Source organism: Mytilus californianus, unplaced genomic scaffold, assembly GCF_021869535.1.
Source record: "Mytilus californianus isolate M0D057914Y unplaced genomic scaffold, xbMytCali1.0.p SCAF_14, whole genome shotgun sequence".
Lineage (NCBI taxonomy): Eukaryota > Metazoa > Mollusca > Bivalvia > Mytilida > Mytilidae > Mytilus > Mytilus californianus.
The window spans coordinates 25,674,646-25,691,478 of NW_026262626.1; the positions used below are offsets into that span (position 1 = coordinate 25,674,646).

The 16,833-nt window shown below is 31.7% G+C and overlaps 1 protein-coding gene across 1 annotated transcript; it reads left to right on the forward strand.

The window, feature by feature from the left end:
- Positions 1 to 3,077: 3,077 nt before the first annotated feature.
- Positions 3,078 to 16,044, forward strand: LOC127724598 (uncharacterized). Its single transcript, XM_052231617.1, has 3 exons — positions 3,078 to 3,504; positions 11,072 to 11,284; positions 15,069 to 16,044. Exons 1-3 carry the CDS (start codon positions 3,093 to 3,095, stop codon positions 15,707 to 15,709), a joined length of 1,266 nt encoding a protein of 421 aa, XP_052087577.1. The 5' UTR covers positions 3,078 to 3,092; the 3' UTR covers positions 15,710 to 16,044.
- The last annotated feature ends 789 nt before the right edge of the window (positions 16,045 to 16,833 follow it).

The following is a 16,833-nucleotide window of genomic DNA, read 5'->3' on the forward strand; positions in this document are numbered from 1 at the left end:
CCTCCAATATGTTGGTGAGTCAAAGCAGCCTTTCCACAAACGCCTCAATGGCCATAGGAGTGATATCTCTAAGAAGCCACTTCTCCCAGTTTCTCAGAATTTCAGACAGTCTGGTCACAAACTTGATGACTTTAACCGCATGAAGATCCTAGTGATTGAACAGAACATTCACTGGAGTGATGCCCAGCGACAAGTTCGGGAAAGCTTTTGGATAAAGGAACTAAATGTACATCATCCAAACCATTTTTTGCAAACGGCATCAATAAAAAATACTAAGTTTTATTTTTCACTCATTTTGGGATGTAAATATACACAGTCATGTATATTTGAGTATTGAGTTTTGTTTTATATTATGATGTTCAGGATTTTGGATTAAATCACTAGACCAAAACTTACCTGTATTACTGAGCTATTTTTATACATATAATCAGTATTGTTAAAATTATTGACACTGAAGAAGGCTATTTGTTAAGCCGAAATATTTGTCAACACGATTTAATAACAACATCTTCGTATAATACCATCTTATATTAGTTTCGTTGTGCAAATCTCTAGACTTATATAATTTTTTTTCTTATCTGCACAGTATCGTCTATTCTAGACGATCCGGTACATAGTAAATTTGCTGGTTGGTCCTTTTTATAGACTTCTATATATATATATATATATATCTGTGTGTTCCAAAGAACTTTTATTATATAACAAAAGTTCCAATAGGAACTATCATTATAGAATATTTTATCCAGACTGTAAGAAATTTTCTTATGGCAATGTATAAGATATTATATGGTGAAAGTTCCGATTGGAACTTTTGTTATGTAACAAAAGTTCTTTGGAACAAATATTATGGTGGAACTTAAATTCTGTCACAGTGTGAATAAAAAACAAAAACCAAGTCAAAATGTATTTGCATTACCTTGTGTCTTGTCTTCACGAATTTCACTCAATGTAATATTCGCAAGTCTCCTCAACTGCTAAACATTAGAGAAAACTTCGATTCCTAGATAGTATACGAAGTATCAAAAAACAAAACGAAGTCAGCAGCCGGCATGTTATCTTAATGCAATGCTTATTTATATTGAAAGATCCATAATTTATAAGAAACTTTAATAACTTACAGTGCTGTATATGATTTTTGTATTATTTTGTAACTGATTTTTTAACATATTTTTATATTGATGATTGTATATGTACACCTATGTGTGTCTTCGCGTTTCTTTGTAATAGCAATCTAGAAATCTATATACATGCCAGTCTGTCCCTATTTTATTCCTTCTTCAAAGCATGGAAGTAATATTGAAAGGAATAACAACAACGCCAGTTCAAAGGTTTCATCTGCGTTACCGCCTATCTTTCGATTACTCGTTAATCAGTTTACGATATGGAATGGTAGTTGCTTCTCCGCATGTGATCGATCAAATCACTGACACTTTTCGGTTGTTTTCGTGTTCACGGAAAATTACGAACAGACAAGTTGTTGTCGTATATACGTGCGAAGTAACCCGAATAGTCCACTCGTTACATTCCGCTGATGTACGCTGACGAATAGAGTAATTCGTTCAATGTTGATTTTAGTCTAATTTTCCTATTTCTGTTTATTTCGATCTTTTAAAATAGTTTAAGCCGACAGCTAGCACATATGAAATTGGAGAACATGGGTGGATCGTTTTCAATTTTAATATTTACAGACAGTTAAATATTTAAGAATATGAGTGTACAAAAAATATGTCCCCCTTTTATCAAATATGAATAATCCAAGTCATGCGTGTATACCAGTCAATTAAAATATTCACAAACGTTTCTATTCTTTAAACTAACTCGTATAAATGAATTTGCGGTTAGGCAGATAGGGTCCAGCTCATTTTGTCTGTTTTTTTTTGTTTTTTTTGTTGTAGCGTGTTATATTAACTGTATTAAAACACTTTTTTAAAATAGATATTAATTTATGAACTTATTATCCCGATTTTAGTTGTCCAGTTGCAATAATGTAATCAATGACATTTATTACATATACATAAATTTAAAATATTTGAAGGTAAATATCCTTTTTTAAATCTCGATAAACTTTGCACATTAATATTTCAACAGTAAAAAAATCTATGTCTTCATTTGTCTTCATTATTTTGTTATACATCATGTGAAACCTGATCGCATCATCGTTATTACCTGTTTTACTCGGGATCCGCTTTCAATCGGAAAATGCTTTTAGATCAGTTTAAAACGAAAGGTAAAAAGCAAAAATATGCAAAAATAAATACAATTTTCCATGTTTAATTGCTGTAGTGTAAACAATTCTCGTCCGTTTCTCAAGATTTTTACATCATTCGATTTCTTTTTGAAGGTAGAAGTTTTATATGATACAGCGCCACCTTGTTAATTAATAAACTAGGATTTCCCACAGGTGCTTTATAATTACCGTACTCGATAAAATCACATGACTGATAAGAAATTCCAGATGCCATTTTACAAACGCGGTATCACAGATAGTAACCAAAGGGGTCTTGCCGCTCAGACTATAATTGGATAAAATCATATGACTTTAGTACAGAGCTCTGCATGCCATTAATACATGCTAATAAGTCGTTGTTATTCCTTTTAAATATTCAAAGTTCAAAGTAAAGAAGAAAATGTGCTGACTACCGATTTGCTTTGATTTATTTTTTATCATTTTTGGCTTATGAATTCGAAATTATTGATCGCGAATGTTAACAAATGATAGGCAGTTCCTTAATTTGGGATTGCAGAGGAGTATTGATGAATCGAAACTGTTAAATCTTGATTTTGAACTAGACATTTTCTACTGAAACTTCGTACTACATAGTAGTCTCAGGTTTCCGACGTACTTAGTGTTTTTATTGTTCTTATTAAAATGATGATATAATAAGATTTACCCAACCCAGGGACATATAATATGTGTATTGAGATATTTTAGTATATTTGTCGTGTCTGAAATAGTCAGGAATGTTTCAATTTAGTTTTGTGATGCATATAAATATTGGAGGTGCACCAGTTCGATGCGGTGGAAATACTATACACGAATAAGAACAACAATACCCGTTTCTTTCCCTCTCATAAAACATACCTTTTCAAGAATGAGAATTTCTATACTACATAAAGTCTTTCTAGGATATCAGAGAAAGTATTCGACCTGTCAAGATAAACAAATATGGGAAATTATGAAGAATTCTTTGGATGGATACAGAGATATTTGGTTTATGCCTCTTCGCCTGCAAGATTTCATGTTAGGGGCGAATTTTTTACATGCATCTTTGGATGTTGATCAGTATTTTAGAGATTTATGTATCGAAGATTTTCGAGATCCACAAACAGTAACAAACAATGACACACATCCAAGAATTGTGAAACCATACCTAATTCCATTCAAATCATTGTTTCATAGCGGATTTGATGCTTTACAAAAGAAAATTGATAAAAGTCACATTGATTCATCCTTGCTCTCATATGCAACTGAAACACTTGTTTCTGGGTTTTTATATAGAAAAGGTAAGTATCACCTGGTAATTTCATTCATCCTGGCCAAACCTCCTCTTTGCATCAGTAATTCAATCCATGAACCCCTCATACCTGTCAACCTATGACAATGAAAATGCAGGTGATGACTGGTAGGTCTTTTCACCAACGAACACCGCCGAACACCACCGCACACCCCAAAAATTATTTTTTTTTATCTCTTATTGTTATAAATGTGACCTAAATATAATTTTTAAGTTATTAATTCAACCACCTGGTAAATTTTATAGGTCAGATCCGGCCTTTAAGAGAACAAATACATGTATCTACATCGAACAGAAAAGGAGAGTCTATAACACCACAACTCTGCAAACCACCACTGGACACCTCAAATAATGTTTTTCTTCATTTTTTTTCTTCTATTATTAAATAGTTGTACCAATAATAAGAAAAGAGACATGAACAAATATTAAATATTTCGGATAACTAATATCCTTCATCAGTAATTGATGTCAAATGATTCTCATACACACACAATGTAATCCGGAAAAATAGTCATGAATCCGGAGACGTTTTTCTTTATATTGATTATATTGATAATCGTCTTTAACAGAAAAATGATGCACATAAACATCTAAAAATTTGTTAAATTAGATGTAATTTAATTGATTTTACCGTCTTATTGTATAAAATCACTGATTTTCTTAGTGGTTGATGGTTTTTTTTGGGTGTTCGGCAGTGTTCGGTGGTGTGCCGTGGTGTTCGGTGGTGAAAAGACCCACCCGGTGATGACCTGCATAGAAGAATGAAACCTCAGGTCATAACGCGTACAAACTTTTTTGAGCAGAATTTTAGTATTTAGGGGACATTTTTCTTATAATTTATATCAAAGTTCGAAAACATGTCCACATGGTTAAGTAATTTAAAATTGTACATTTTATTATTTCATTGCACTTACATGTAGAGGCCATTGATAGATTTGTGTTTCTGTTTATATTCAGTCTATGACATACAATGTGCCGATTTGTGTTTTCTTTGCATACAGTTGTGCAGCTCTTAAACAGTAAAACATATCAGAGGTTGATATTAGAGTATAATAAAGTAAAGTTAAACAATTAAAGGAGGTATAGATGAAAAAAGTAATTTTCAAAAAAAATTTATTTTTTAATTGTTCTAAGGTAGAACAATAAGTAAAAGTATTATTCTGATATGTATTTGCATTCAATTCATATTAGATTTATTCTTTTTACAAAAAGTTAAAGGAGTATATTGTGAATTGACAAAAAAGGGGAAGTAACTCAAATTGTTTTTAAAAGAACTTTTAAATACACAAATTATTTACGACCTAAAGCTAAGGTAATTGGTGTTAATTAACAGTGTGTTTGACACCAAAGCTGTAAAGTGAATCCATGCACTGAAATGGGTCACTTGAGCTGAGTTTACACAGCTAGTTGAACTTCTTGTCCAGGAAGAATTACGAATTTGTGAAAATCTCGGGTCACACCTGCAGGATCCGGGTCAGTTGACAGGTATGACCCCTTTTTAGCGCTGAACAGGACTGAATTACTGCATACATGTATGTGCGTTTTCTATAAACAAAGAATATATCAATCAGATTGTTAATTAACTGTTGATTCATGATGTAAATCAATAATGATTGGATTTTAATTGCTATATTTTTCTGAAAGTTGCATTTTTTATGAATTGAAAAATTATTTTCAATATTTGTGGCAATATAAACATGATAAATATTTCCCGCCATGTGACAAGAAATGGTGCTATCCCACAATGCATCATTCTAACATCAAATAAACAAATACTTGTTTTGTATTCTACCTAGCTTATACATATAACAACACAAACATACTGAATCAAAATACATACCTCAAAACAGAGAGCATGAAGATAAAGGCCGGGTTTAAGTAGCTGCATATCATGCATATATAAAAATGCATAGATACATGTATATGGAGTCAAATTGAATTACATTCAAAGAATTACTGGAATTGTTAAGCACAACTATAAAACATGCTTCAATTGAAGTTCAACTAAAATATAGAGGATAATTCCAACCTAATTTTTGATGTTATATATAAACCAATTTGCACAATAATTATTACTTATCAATACAACAATATACGTACATGTAACAATATATTTTTTAAGTCGAAAATTAAAAGTTTCATAGACTTTATAACTGATCTTTCTATATCAAATTTGGTTCTGTAAATTGATTAACAAACTGAGGGAAATTATGCATAATTAAATGTAGATTTCTGAAATTTGATTTCACATTTCATTAGAAACTAGGGATATTTTTGATTAAAAACACACTGTGGAACTGATTTAAAAAATTACTCACTTTCCAGAATGTTTAGTTTGAATATTTTGATAATTTATAAACACATATTAATTTTACTTCATATTTTCCCTTTCATTCAAGAAACTTATACATGTAGCTGTCTGAATTGATAAAGTTGGATTTTGATATGAAAACTCTGTAAGTTTGGTTTTTTTTTTCACCCAAAAAAATGATTTTCATACAAAACTCTTCAATCAGTCAGAGCTCTGACATAAATGAGTCAGAATTTTTTATTATGGAATTTACATGATTTAGAATATTTGATGTCATGAGTTACCTCCCTTCATTTTAGAGAAAAACTGACTTCAGATGAGAAATTAAAGTCAAAAGATAGTCTATAATGTCTATTTTTTTGGTCCATATAAAAAAGGAGATGTGGTATGATTGCCAATGAGACAACTCTTCACAATTAAGCAGTCAGGGGTACTACTTGTACAAGTTATTTTTGTTTACATGAAGAAGTAAATATTAATATACTTGCATAAGTAAATTTGTAAGATACTTATATAATTATACAAGTGTATTTTATTTACTTGTATAGGTCAATTATATTAATGGCTTAGTTATGTCCCTTTGACATACAGATTTTTTATAAGACCAGCAAAAATTTGTGTTCGTATATTGCTATCACGTCGTCCTCGTCGTCCGAAAACATTTGCTCTCCGGACATTAATTTTAGTTTTAAGAGTATGGATCTCTATGAAATTTAAACAAAAGGTTCAATACCACAAAAGGAAGGTTGGGATTGTTTTTCGGGGTGATGGTCCCAACTGTTGAGGAATTAGGGGCCTTTTAAGGGGCCCAAAACAAACATTTTTCTAGTTTCAGGACAATAACTTGTGTATAAGTATTTTGATTGCTCTGAAATTGTACCACACGGTTCAATACCACAAGTAGAAGGTTGGGATTTATTTTGGGGGTAATTGCCCAACCGAAAAAGGAATGAGGGGCAAAAACAAGCATTTTTCTAGTTTTCAGACAATAACTTGTGTTTAAGTGTATGGATGTCTCTAAAATTGTACCACATTTTACAAAAAGAAAATTTCTTCAATATTGTTTTTTTTTGGAGGGGGGGGGTAAAAAAAATTTTGTTGGGGGGGTCAATTTTTTTTCCTTTTATTTTATTTTGCTAATACTTTGTATATAGTCTGAAAACAGATTTACTAAGTATTGCGCAACAGCACAGTGTATTGCACAACAGCACGAAATCTTCAATTGAATATAAATTCAAATCATATAACCAATTTCAAGTTTTTTGACTACATTTATTCTGTGTCAGAAACCTATAATGTGTCATATATTTAATTACAATCCAAATTCAGACCTGTATCAAGCTTGAATATTGTGTCCATTTTTGCCCCAACTGTTCAGGGTTGGACCTCTGTGGTCGTATCCAGCTGCGCCCGGCGAAGCACATTTTTTATTTATACAAGTAAAAAAGTCATTCTATCTTCTTTTCTTGAATTTCTAAGGACTTCTTTGCTCTAATAGAATTTTTAATTGGCGGTCCTTTGCAGATGTCTTTACTAATCATTTAAGTGTAATTTCATGGACAATGAAAATCTCAGTTGTCTGTTATCTTCAAAACACTGCTGATTTACAAGCCCCCAAGGGGCAATTTTTGAAGGCCTTGTGCAATTGCTTAAGATATTTGCGCAATTAGTTTCTTTGTTGAATTAATGAGATGAAACGTTGAACTCTTGTAAAAAATTATGAGCTAACCAGAGAAAAATTGTTTAAGGCATGTTTTTACATCCCAAAACTTGAGAATTTTAGGGAGTGTAAAAAAATTACTTATACAAGTAAATTTTTGGAGAAAATTAAGAGGAGATTATTCATACCTTATAAGAAAATACAAATATAACAAATTTTCTTATATAATTAAGTATATTATCATTTACTTCTTCAAGTAAATAAAAATAACTTATAATATATAATAAAAAAAAACTAACTTGTACAAGTAGTACCCCTGACTAACAAGAGACTAAATGACACAGAAATTAACAACTATAGGTCACCGTATGGCTTTCAACAATGAGCAAAGCCCATACCGCACAGCTATAAAAGGCCCCGAAATGACTAATGTAAAACAATTCAAACGAGAAAACTAACGGCCTAATTTATGTACAAAATAATGAACGAAAAACAAATTATGTAACATAGCAACAAACGACAACCACTTAGTTACAGGCTCCTGACTTGGGACAGGCACATAAATACAGAATGTGGCGGGGATAAACATGTTAGTGGGCGCCCAACCCTCCCGGGCCCTAATCCTGGGACAGTGGTGCAACAGAACAATGCAAGAACTGTACAAAACAGTAAACAAACAACACATTTGATCAACAGAAACAGACAACAACCATGTTCATATTTAAAAGCTGAATGTCTACATGCACATGACATCACAACTTCATTTTATCTCCCAAAAATATGAACAAAAGCTTAAAAAAACAGTCATGCATAGTTTACCTATTTATCATGATCATGTTTATGCAATTGTGTATTTGGGATCAATTGTGAAAAATGATTCATGCATGTAGATTTACATTAAAATAAGCATGTAAAGATGGATTTTTAGATTGCTAAACATCATACAAATATCAGAGCTGTCAAATCTCAAGCAATGTCATACAATGTGCATGAGACTCACGCACTTTCATGCTTATTTGACAGCGTTTTCCTTTGATCTATTGTTTTTTCTCTTTGATCATAACAATTTTTGCCAAATCTCACATATTTGCTTCATGAAACTTGACAGCCCTGCAAATATTCATGGTTATTTATTGAATACATATATGCATGTAGGTTAACAAATCTTAAAAAAATGAAAATTTCAAGATCCATTTGAACAAAATATGATCTATACAAGTCCAGCTTATTCTGATTTTATATTATTAGTAAGTCTGAAAATACTATTAACTCTATGTAAAAAGGCATAATCTGACTACTAGTAATGCAAATCAAATCAAATATTTTATTATAGTCTCACCTCTCTACATGTACAATACAAACATGAATACAATATCTACAGCATGTTTTGATTAAAAGTACAAAACAATCTTAAAAACATTCGAGAGCCACTCTCAAAAGAGTTATGAGAGACTTTTACATAAAAATGTCCAAATCGATAAAAATAAAAAACACTTTTTTTTTTATCTATATAAAACATTCTTCCTTTGAATTAAAATATCATGGCAGATTTTGGCAGAATAAAAGCACAAATTTTCATTTGTAAATAAGAATATAAATTTTTATACGACTGTCGTATATTGGTATCACATCGTTGTTGTTGTTGTCGTGTGAAGACATTTGGTTTCCGGACAATAACTTTAGTATTAGTAAATAGAAATCTATGAAATTTAAACATAAGGTTTATAATCACAAAAGGAAGGTTGGGATTGATTTTGGGGGTTATGTCCCAACAGTTTAGGAATTAGGGGCCAAAATAAGCATTTTTCTAGTTTCATTACAATAACTTGTGGAACTGTGTATGGATCTCTCTGAAATTATACCACAAGTTTCCATACCACAAAGGGATGGTTAGGATTGGCTTTGGGGGTTATGGCTCAAAACGTTTAGGAATTAGGGGCAAGAAATTGAGAAAAAACAAGGGTGTCCTGGTTAATGGACAATTACTTAAGTACAAATTACAGTGTAAGGGAGGTAATTCAAACACAACTTTGAATTACCTCCCTTACACTGCTTTTAAATTATGTATAAAGAATTTTTTTATTGTCTTGAGGTGATTAGCTGTCAATTCATTTTTAGAAGTTACTATTTTAATAATTTTAAAAATGCTGATTAAGGTAAATTAATTTTAGCTAAGATTATGTATGTCATTTTCTATTTTAAGACTTTTATGATGTATTTAAATGGGTTATTATGGTTGCAAACTCCATTGGAAATTTGAATTGAAATTATGTCCATGACTGAGGGAAAGATTTTTTTTTTTGAAAAGAGGAGGGGGTTAAAAAAAATTGGGGGGGGGGGGGTAAAAAAATTGGTGGTGGGGGTTGGCGGGGGGATAATTTTTTCTCAAGATTACAGAAATCAAAAAGAAAATCCTTCAAATTTTTTTTTTTTGAAAAAAAGGGGGGGGGGGAGGTCAATTCTCAACAACATACTGTTTGGCACAAAAGCAAAAAATTGAATATAAATTCAAATCATATAACCAATTCTAAGTTCTTTGACTACAGTTATTCTGTGTCAGAAACCTATTATGTGTCAAATATTGAATTACAATCCAAATTCAGGCCTGTATCAAGCGCGAATATTGTGTCCATTTTTGCCCCAACTGTTCAGGGTTTGACTTCTGCGGTTGTATCAGTTGCACTCGGCGAAGCAATTTATTCATTATCAATTAAGTCTAAAAAAACACTTTTAAAAGAAACTGCTCTAGTAAAAAGCTCTTGTCTTGCATGTGAATATAAAGGGCATTTTAGTAAAACATGGTTCTCATCTTCAATGAGTTTCTGTTGCATACATAAATCATTAAAACAAAATCTATTTTCACATGAAACCCCTTCATATCTGCCTGTTTCAATTCTAATTGGCGCCATAAGTCTTCCAAGATTTAAACTGGATTATGTCAGAATGTTAGAATATATAATGCAGTTTTGTTCATTGTAATCTTTCAAACTATTTCAACAGATCACCTTTTCATACCATCAATGAATTTTGATTATCAAACAGCCAACTCACAACATATGCACAATAGGGAGCCCTTCAATTACATTTGAACTCTCATAACTTAGTAGTATTAATTATAAAAAAAAACAGCAATTTTAAAAGTGTTTGATCGCAAGTAGAGGCTCAGATTTGGGGTACCCTTGATTCTAAATACTCCATTTTAGTATCATATGAAATTAAAGATTGTTCAGTGGTCATGGTTGATTTTTTTTTTTTTTGCAAACATGTGCAGGTACTTTTTTTTTTTTGCAAACATGTACAGGTACTTTTTTTTTTTGCAAACATATACAGGTACTTTTTTTTTTTTTTGCAAACATGTACAGGTACCACTTCCCTAGTATTGAGGGAAAAAAAATATTTCAGGGTTTTGACAAATCCTACATTTAACGATATTTATAATTTATTATACCTATGAAATCATACAAACAACAAATCCAAAATATAGACCATAATAGTGCTTACTGCTCATACTCCTTTATGTAATCTTAATATGTATAGACTTAAACAAGTAACAAAGTATGAGACAACCAATTATTTCTATTTCAGACTATCATGAAAGCTGTCTTCAAGCTGTTTTACGATTACAGAATGAAGGCCATATTAGTGTTATTATGTCGAATCACTTGTTCTCAAGATTGACTGCAAACTTTGGAAGAAATCATTTTGTGACAAATAAAAAACTGAGCAAATGGGATCTTGTTACTTGTCCTTGTTCTAGGAACTGTGGAGAGGAAATAGTTTATGATAATATTGGAATAGGTAAACTTATATTTTCTGATACTGTAAATTCAGAAGCGATTGTGAGGATTTTTATTAATGCAAAAAATGCAACTGGGTGAGTATCACAGTAATAAGAACTTGCATTCTCTGATAACTGAAACATAGATCTGTTTGCAGATTTTTTCGAAATCACAATACATTTTGTATTTAAACTCTCATTTTTATCCATTCTTGAAAAACACAATAGTCAATAATAAATGCACGCAATAAAATAGCTTACTGTAAATTCAGAAATTTCTAACATTAAGAAAGGCATCAATTCAATTTTAGAGGCAGACTTAGGAGAAGGAGGGGACCTGGACCCCCCCCCCCCCCCCCCCCCCCCCCCCTTCTCATAGAGCTACATATATGGTTAATTCATAAACTTTTAACAAGTTCTACTTCTGATAACAATGTCTTGTCAGTGTTGACTTTAAATTTTACTTGCATGAACACTCTGTAAAATTGAGAAACTTCTACATTTGATCTAATACTAGTATAAAATGCCAAGATGATTTTCTTGCATTATATAAAAAAAAAATCATGGTAAAAGAAATTTTTTAGAAAGTAATATTGTCCAAGACGTCTCACTATAAACATGATAAACATGATAAAAGGCATAATGAAAAAATTGTCTATTAAATTTTTTATTGTTTTGAACATGCATGAAATATTTGCCGCGGGACATAAAGCAAACAAAAGTCATCAATTTGCTAATTTTACTTTTAAGTATTGTTGATTCATATATTTTCATGGATATTTGATTTTGTTATTTTGTCTGAATACAAGTTTATAGAAAATTTGTACTTCGTTGTACATTTGATTTGTGGTTAGACTCTTCCAACCAAAATCCATGTAAACTGGTATCTCACAAATAATAAGGAATCCACAGTAACAGTTGAAATCCTGTGAAGACATTATCATTTATAATAGTTTTATTGGATCTTTGTTTTTTAACAAATCTTTGGTTTATTTACTGGTAGTAGGATACATACTTTTGTATCAAAATAAGAAAATTTGATGACATTTTGACAAGGCATGCATTACAAAAGCATGCTGCAGTTTAACAATGTATTGCAGCGAACTACTAGTATTTGTTAAACATGTTAAAAGGGATTTGTATTTGCATTAGCACCTCTGATTTCTGTGGAGATTATATTAGTTCTTTACCTGCCTTCTCATTTATAGAAAATTGATTTTGAAACTTATCCCTGGTTTGAATATGAATTTTGTGATTAGAGCTGATAAAGAGGAACTAGTAAGAAAAGTAAAATTAATAATAATAATTGGTTAGCAGTTGTATAACCATTGGCGCATCTCATTTCCATTGTCAAAGTGATGAATTGGATTAGTCTTCTCTGACATGGTCCATTGAATTTGAAACTTTTTATATAGTTTACATGCTAAAATTTGTGATAACCACAAATGGTTAGTCCATGATGTTTGTTGCATTGCCATTTAAAATAAAACAATAGCATCATTATCTATGGACATTACAAAGAGATCAAACATATCTGTTGCAACAGTTTATTTTTAGATTACCAATTACCACATGATACTCTTTTGTACAGGCGAAGAATACAACATAGATAGTAGTCTTGGTTTTTTTCAACATTGCTGAAGAATAGTGATCTTTTCAATTCAAACCACTGTAAAAATAGTCTCTTTTTTCAACAGTGATGAAGAATGATGATCTCCTTAAATCATTATCATACCACTGTAAAAAGTTTTACTGAAAAATAGAAATTCAAGAAAAAAGGGAAAATTGTCAGTTTTAAAGAATTTGATAATAAAGAAACACAATAAATAAAAGATGTGTGATATATAATTTATATGAAGAAAAGGAGATGTAGATTATGATAGGACATTGACCCAGTAACACAAAAAACAAAGAAGACATTGGGAAGTAAGCATATGGTCTTCGACAATAGACAGGTGTCAATACAATTTGTCCAGGTCCAAATTTTCTTCAGTCTAAAAATGCTGTGAATGAACTTAACAGAGACTAAAACTTTTGTTGGAAATTAGGGAGTTACCGGTACATGTATTTCAGTAACTTTAATTAATTTTAAATAATAATGACAACTGTGTTATTAAGAAGCATCAACATTGATTGTAGATATGATGGTGGCAAATGAAGATTTATTGGAGACTTTTGCTGATTTTCTGAGAAATTCTCTTTAAAATAATGCACACTATAATTGTCTAGAGCTAACTAATATAACTGATATAATGGAACTCCTTATCGAAATATTTGATTTTTGTCGAGCCTGCGACTTTTGTCGCAGAAAGCTCGACATAGGGATAGCGATCCGGCGGCGGCGGCGGCTACGGCGGCGGCGGCGGCGTTAGCTAACTTCTTAAAAGCTTTATATTTTAGAAGATGGAAGACCTGGATGCTTCATACTTTGTATATGGATGCCTCATGTTACGAAGTTTCCGTCAGTCACATGTCCAATGTCCTTGACCTCATTTTCATGGTTCAGTGACTACTTGAAAAAAAAGTTCAGATTTTTTGTAATGTTAAATTCTCTCTTATTATAAGTAATAGGATAACTGTATTTGGTATGTGCGTACCTTGCAAGGTCCTCATGCCCGTCAGACAGTTTTCACTTGACCTCGACCTCATTTCATGGATCAGTGAACAAGGTTAAGTTTTCGTGGTCAAGTCCATATCTCAGATACTATAAGCAATAGGTCTAGTATATTCGGTGTATGGAAGGACTGTAAGGTGTACATGTCCAACTGGCAGGTGTCATCTGACCTTGACCTCATTTTCATGGTTCAGTGGTTATAGTTAAGTTTTTGTGTTTTGGTCTGTTTTTCTTATATTGTATGCAATAGGTCTACTATATTTGGTGTATGGAATGATTGTAAGGTGTACATGTCTAGCTGGCAGGTGTCATCTGACCTTGACCTCATTTTCATGGTTCAGTGGTCAAAGTTAAGTTTTTGAGTTTTGGTCTTTCTTTCTAATACTGCATGCAATAGGTCAGCTATATTTGGTGTATGGAATGATTGTAAGGTGTACATGTCTAGCTGGCAGGTGTCATCTTACCTTGACCTCATTTTCATGGTTCAGTGGTCAAAGTTAAGTTTTTGAGTTTTGGTCTTTTTTTCTAATACTATATGCAATAGTTCAACTATATTTGGTGTATGGAAATATTTTATGATCTATATGTCAGTCACGCAGGTTTTATTTGACCTTGACCTCATTTTCAAGGTTCATTGCTCAGTGTTAAGTTTTTGTGTTTTCGTCTGTTTTTCTTAAACTATAAGCAATAGGTCAACTATATTTGTTGTATGGAAGAATTGTTAGCTGTACATGCCTGCCTAGCATGGTTCATCTGACCTTGACCTCATTTTCATGGTTCATTGGTCAATGTTTAGTTTACTTGGTTAATGTTAAGTTTATGTGACAGTTGTAATAAAGCTTTATATTTAGGACTATCAACATAATATCAATGATTAGTAAAGAAGGCGAGACATTTCAGCGTGTGCACTCTTGTTTGAAAATGGTGGGAAAAAGCTGACTGGGACTTTTACCTTATAATTGGCATTGGTATTATTTTGGTCTCAAATCATAAGAAAAGAAATCTAGAATCTGCTTAAATTTTGGTAAACAACCTTTTATGAGCTATCAAAGTCTTCTATGAAAAGAAAAGTGGGTGATATGGGGCAAACTGTATCGTAGGAAAACACAAAAAGTCCAAACATCTGACAAAAATTCCTAAAAATGACATAACTACATCCTTTATGAAGAAATATTCTATTTTATTTTCAGGAAGTGAGTATTTATGGTATGGATGTCCAGACATAATGATGCTTCCCTATGGTGGAGTATGTGGTATTGTAGTACCAGAAGATTCAAGTAGCGAGGACAATGAATTAAGTTCCAATCTTGAAACAAATCTGAAAACATTTGTAGAGTACAGAGACACTTCATCTCTTCGTGGAGAAAATACTGTAGAAAGGATAATATCTATGGCCATTACATTTTCTATGTTTCAAAAAATTTCAAAACCAATATTAAATCTTGAACAGACTCAATCAACTTCCATGGTTCCAATAATTGCTGCCAATGCAAGACATTTTGACATTTATTTGTACGATTCCAAGTATGATATTCTTTTGCGTAATAATGGACCACCTATTCCATTGTGGGAGGATGAAACAATAAGAAAAATTCCTGCAAAATTAAACCTATCGTCAGTTCTACAACTTTGGATGACCATTAATTATTTATCGATGCAAATGCAGCTTAGAAAAGAGGACACTGTGATTTTGTCTGGAAGTTGTGGCTTCCTCTCAAAATTGACAAAGGACAAATTAGAGGATATTGAAGCAACATTACAGATGGCAAAATGGTTTTATCCACCAGAGAAAAAAGAATTTGAATTGCACTTCCAAACTCTTTCCCCCTGAAATATATGCATCATCAATCAAAGTCAAACCAAATAATAAAATCATTAAATGCAATTTCAAACATCATTTCTTTTAAAGATGGAAGGATACTGTTTCATATCATTGGCACTTTATCTAAAAAGTAAAAACTGTTTTTAAAAATGCACATTATCAGACCAATACATACTGTTGATGCTCTAGATTTGAGTAAAGAGTGACAAATCTTTTGATGATGTTAATCATCCAGTTTAGATCAGTCATTGCTTTCTTATGACAAATATCAACTGATTATTGCATATTGAAATACTTGTAGATATATATGAATGTTGAATATAAAAATGTAATTCTTGGTTCAATGAGTGCTCATAAGAAAACTGTATAGTTTTTTGTCACGTTAATTTCTCACTTTTTAGCTCACCTTGCCCTAAGGGCTCCATGTGAGCTGATGCGATCACTTGGCGTCCATTGTCGTCTGTCGTCGTAGTCGTATTAAACTATTTCAAAAATCTCATGAATCTTCTCCTCTGAAATGTTCCTTAGGGTATCTAGTTTATAAAATGTATCCGAAGTTTTGATCCATCAACAAATATGGCTGCCATGGTTAAAAATAGAACATAGGGGTCGAATGCAGTTTTTGGCTTATATCTCAAAAACTACAGCAGTTAGACCAAAAGTGAAAGGAAGTCAAAGTGATATATGGGTCATGATCTATCTGTTACGAAATTTTCAGACAAGTTCAACAACCCATTGTTGGGTTACTGTTGGAAATAATTTATTTTTATTAAATTTTACTGCTTTTGGTTATTTTCTTTAATATTATAATAGATAGAAAGAAAGTATAAATGGCATTAAATGTTCAGCTAAATAAGATCTACAAATAAGTCAACATGATCAAAATAGTCAATTGACCCCTTAAGGAGTTATTGCCCTTAAAACTTTTTTTTAACATTTTTTGTGAAAGTTTATTTACTTTTTCAAAAATCTTCTTCTCTGAAACTACTAGGCCAGATACTTAAAATTTTACAGTTTTGGGTTATTTATTATCTTTCAATATTATTATAGAAAGAGAGAAAGTGTAAATGACAAAATTGTTCAGCAAAGTAAGATCTACAAATAAGTCAAATGACTGAAACTGAAATTACATG

Bases quoted from the DNA above. Each gene is read 5' to 3' on its own strand.
- LOC127724598 (XM_052231617.1), top strand. From the start codon at position 3,093: ATGAGAATTTCTATACTACATAAAGTCTTTCTAGGATATCAGAGAAAG. The intron at 3,505-11,071 runs GTAAGTATCACC...TTTCTATTTCAG, and splicing joins TGGGTTTTTATATAGAAAAG to ACTATCATGAAAGCTGTCTT. The intron at 11,285-15,068 runs GTAAACTTATAT...TTTTATTTTCAG, and splicing joins TTATGATAATATTGGAATAG to GAAGTGAGTATTTATGGTAT.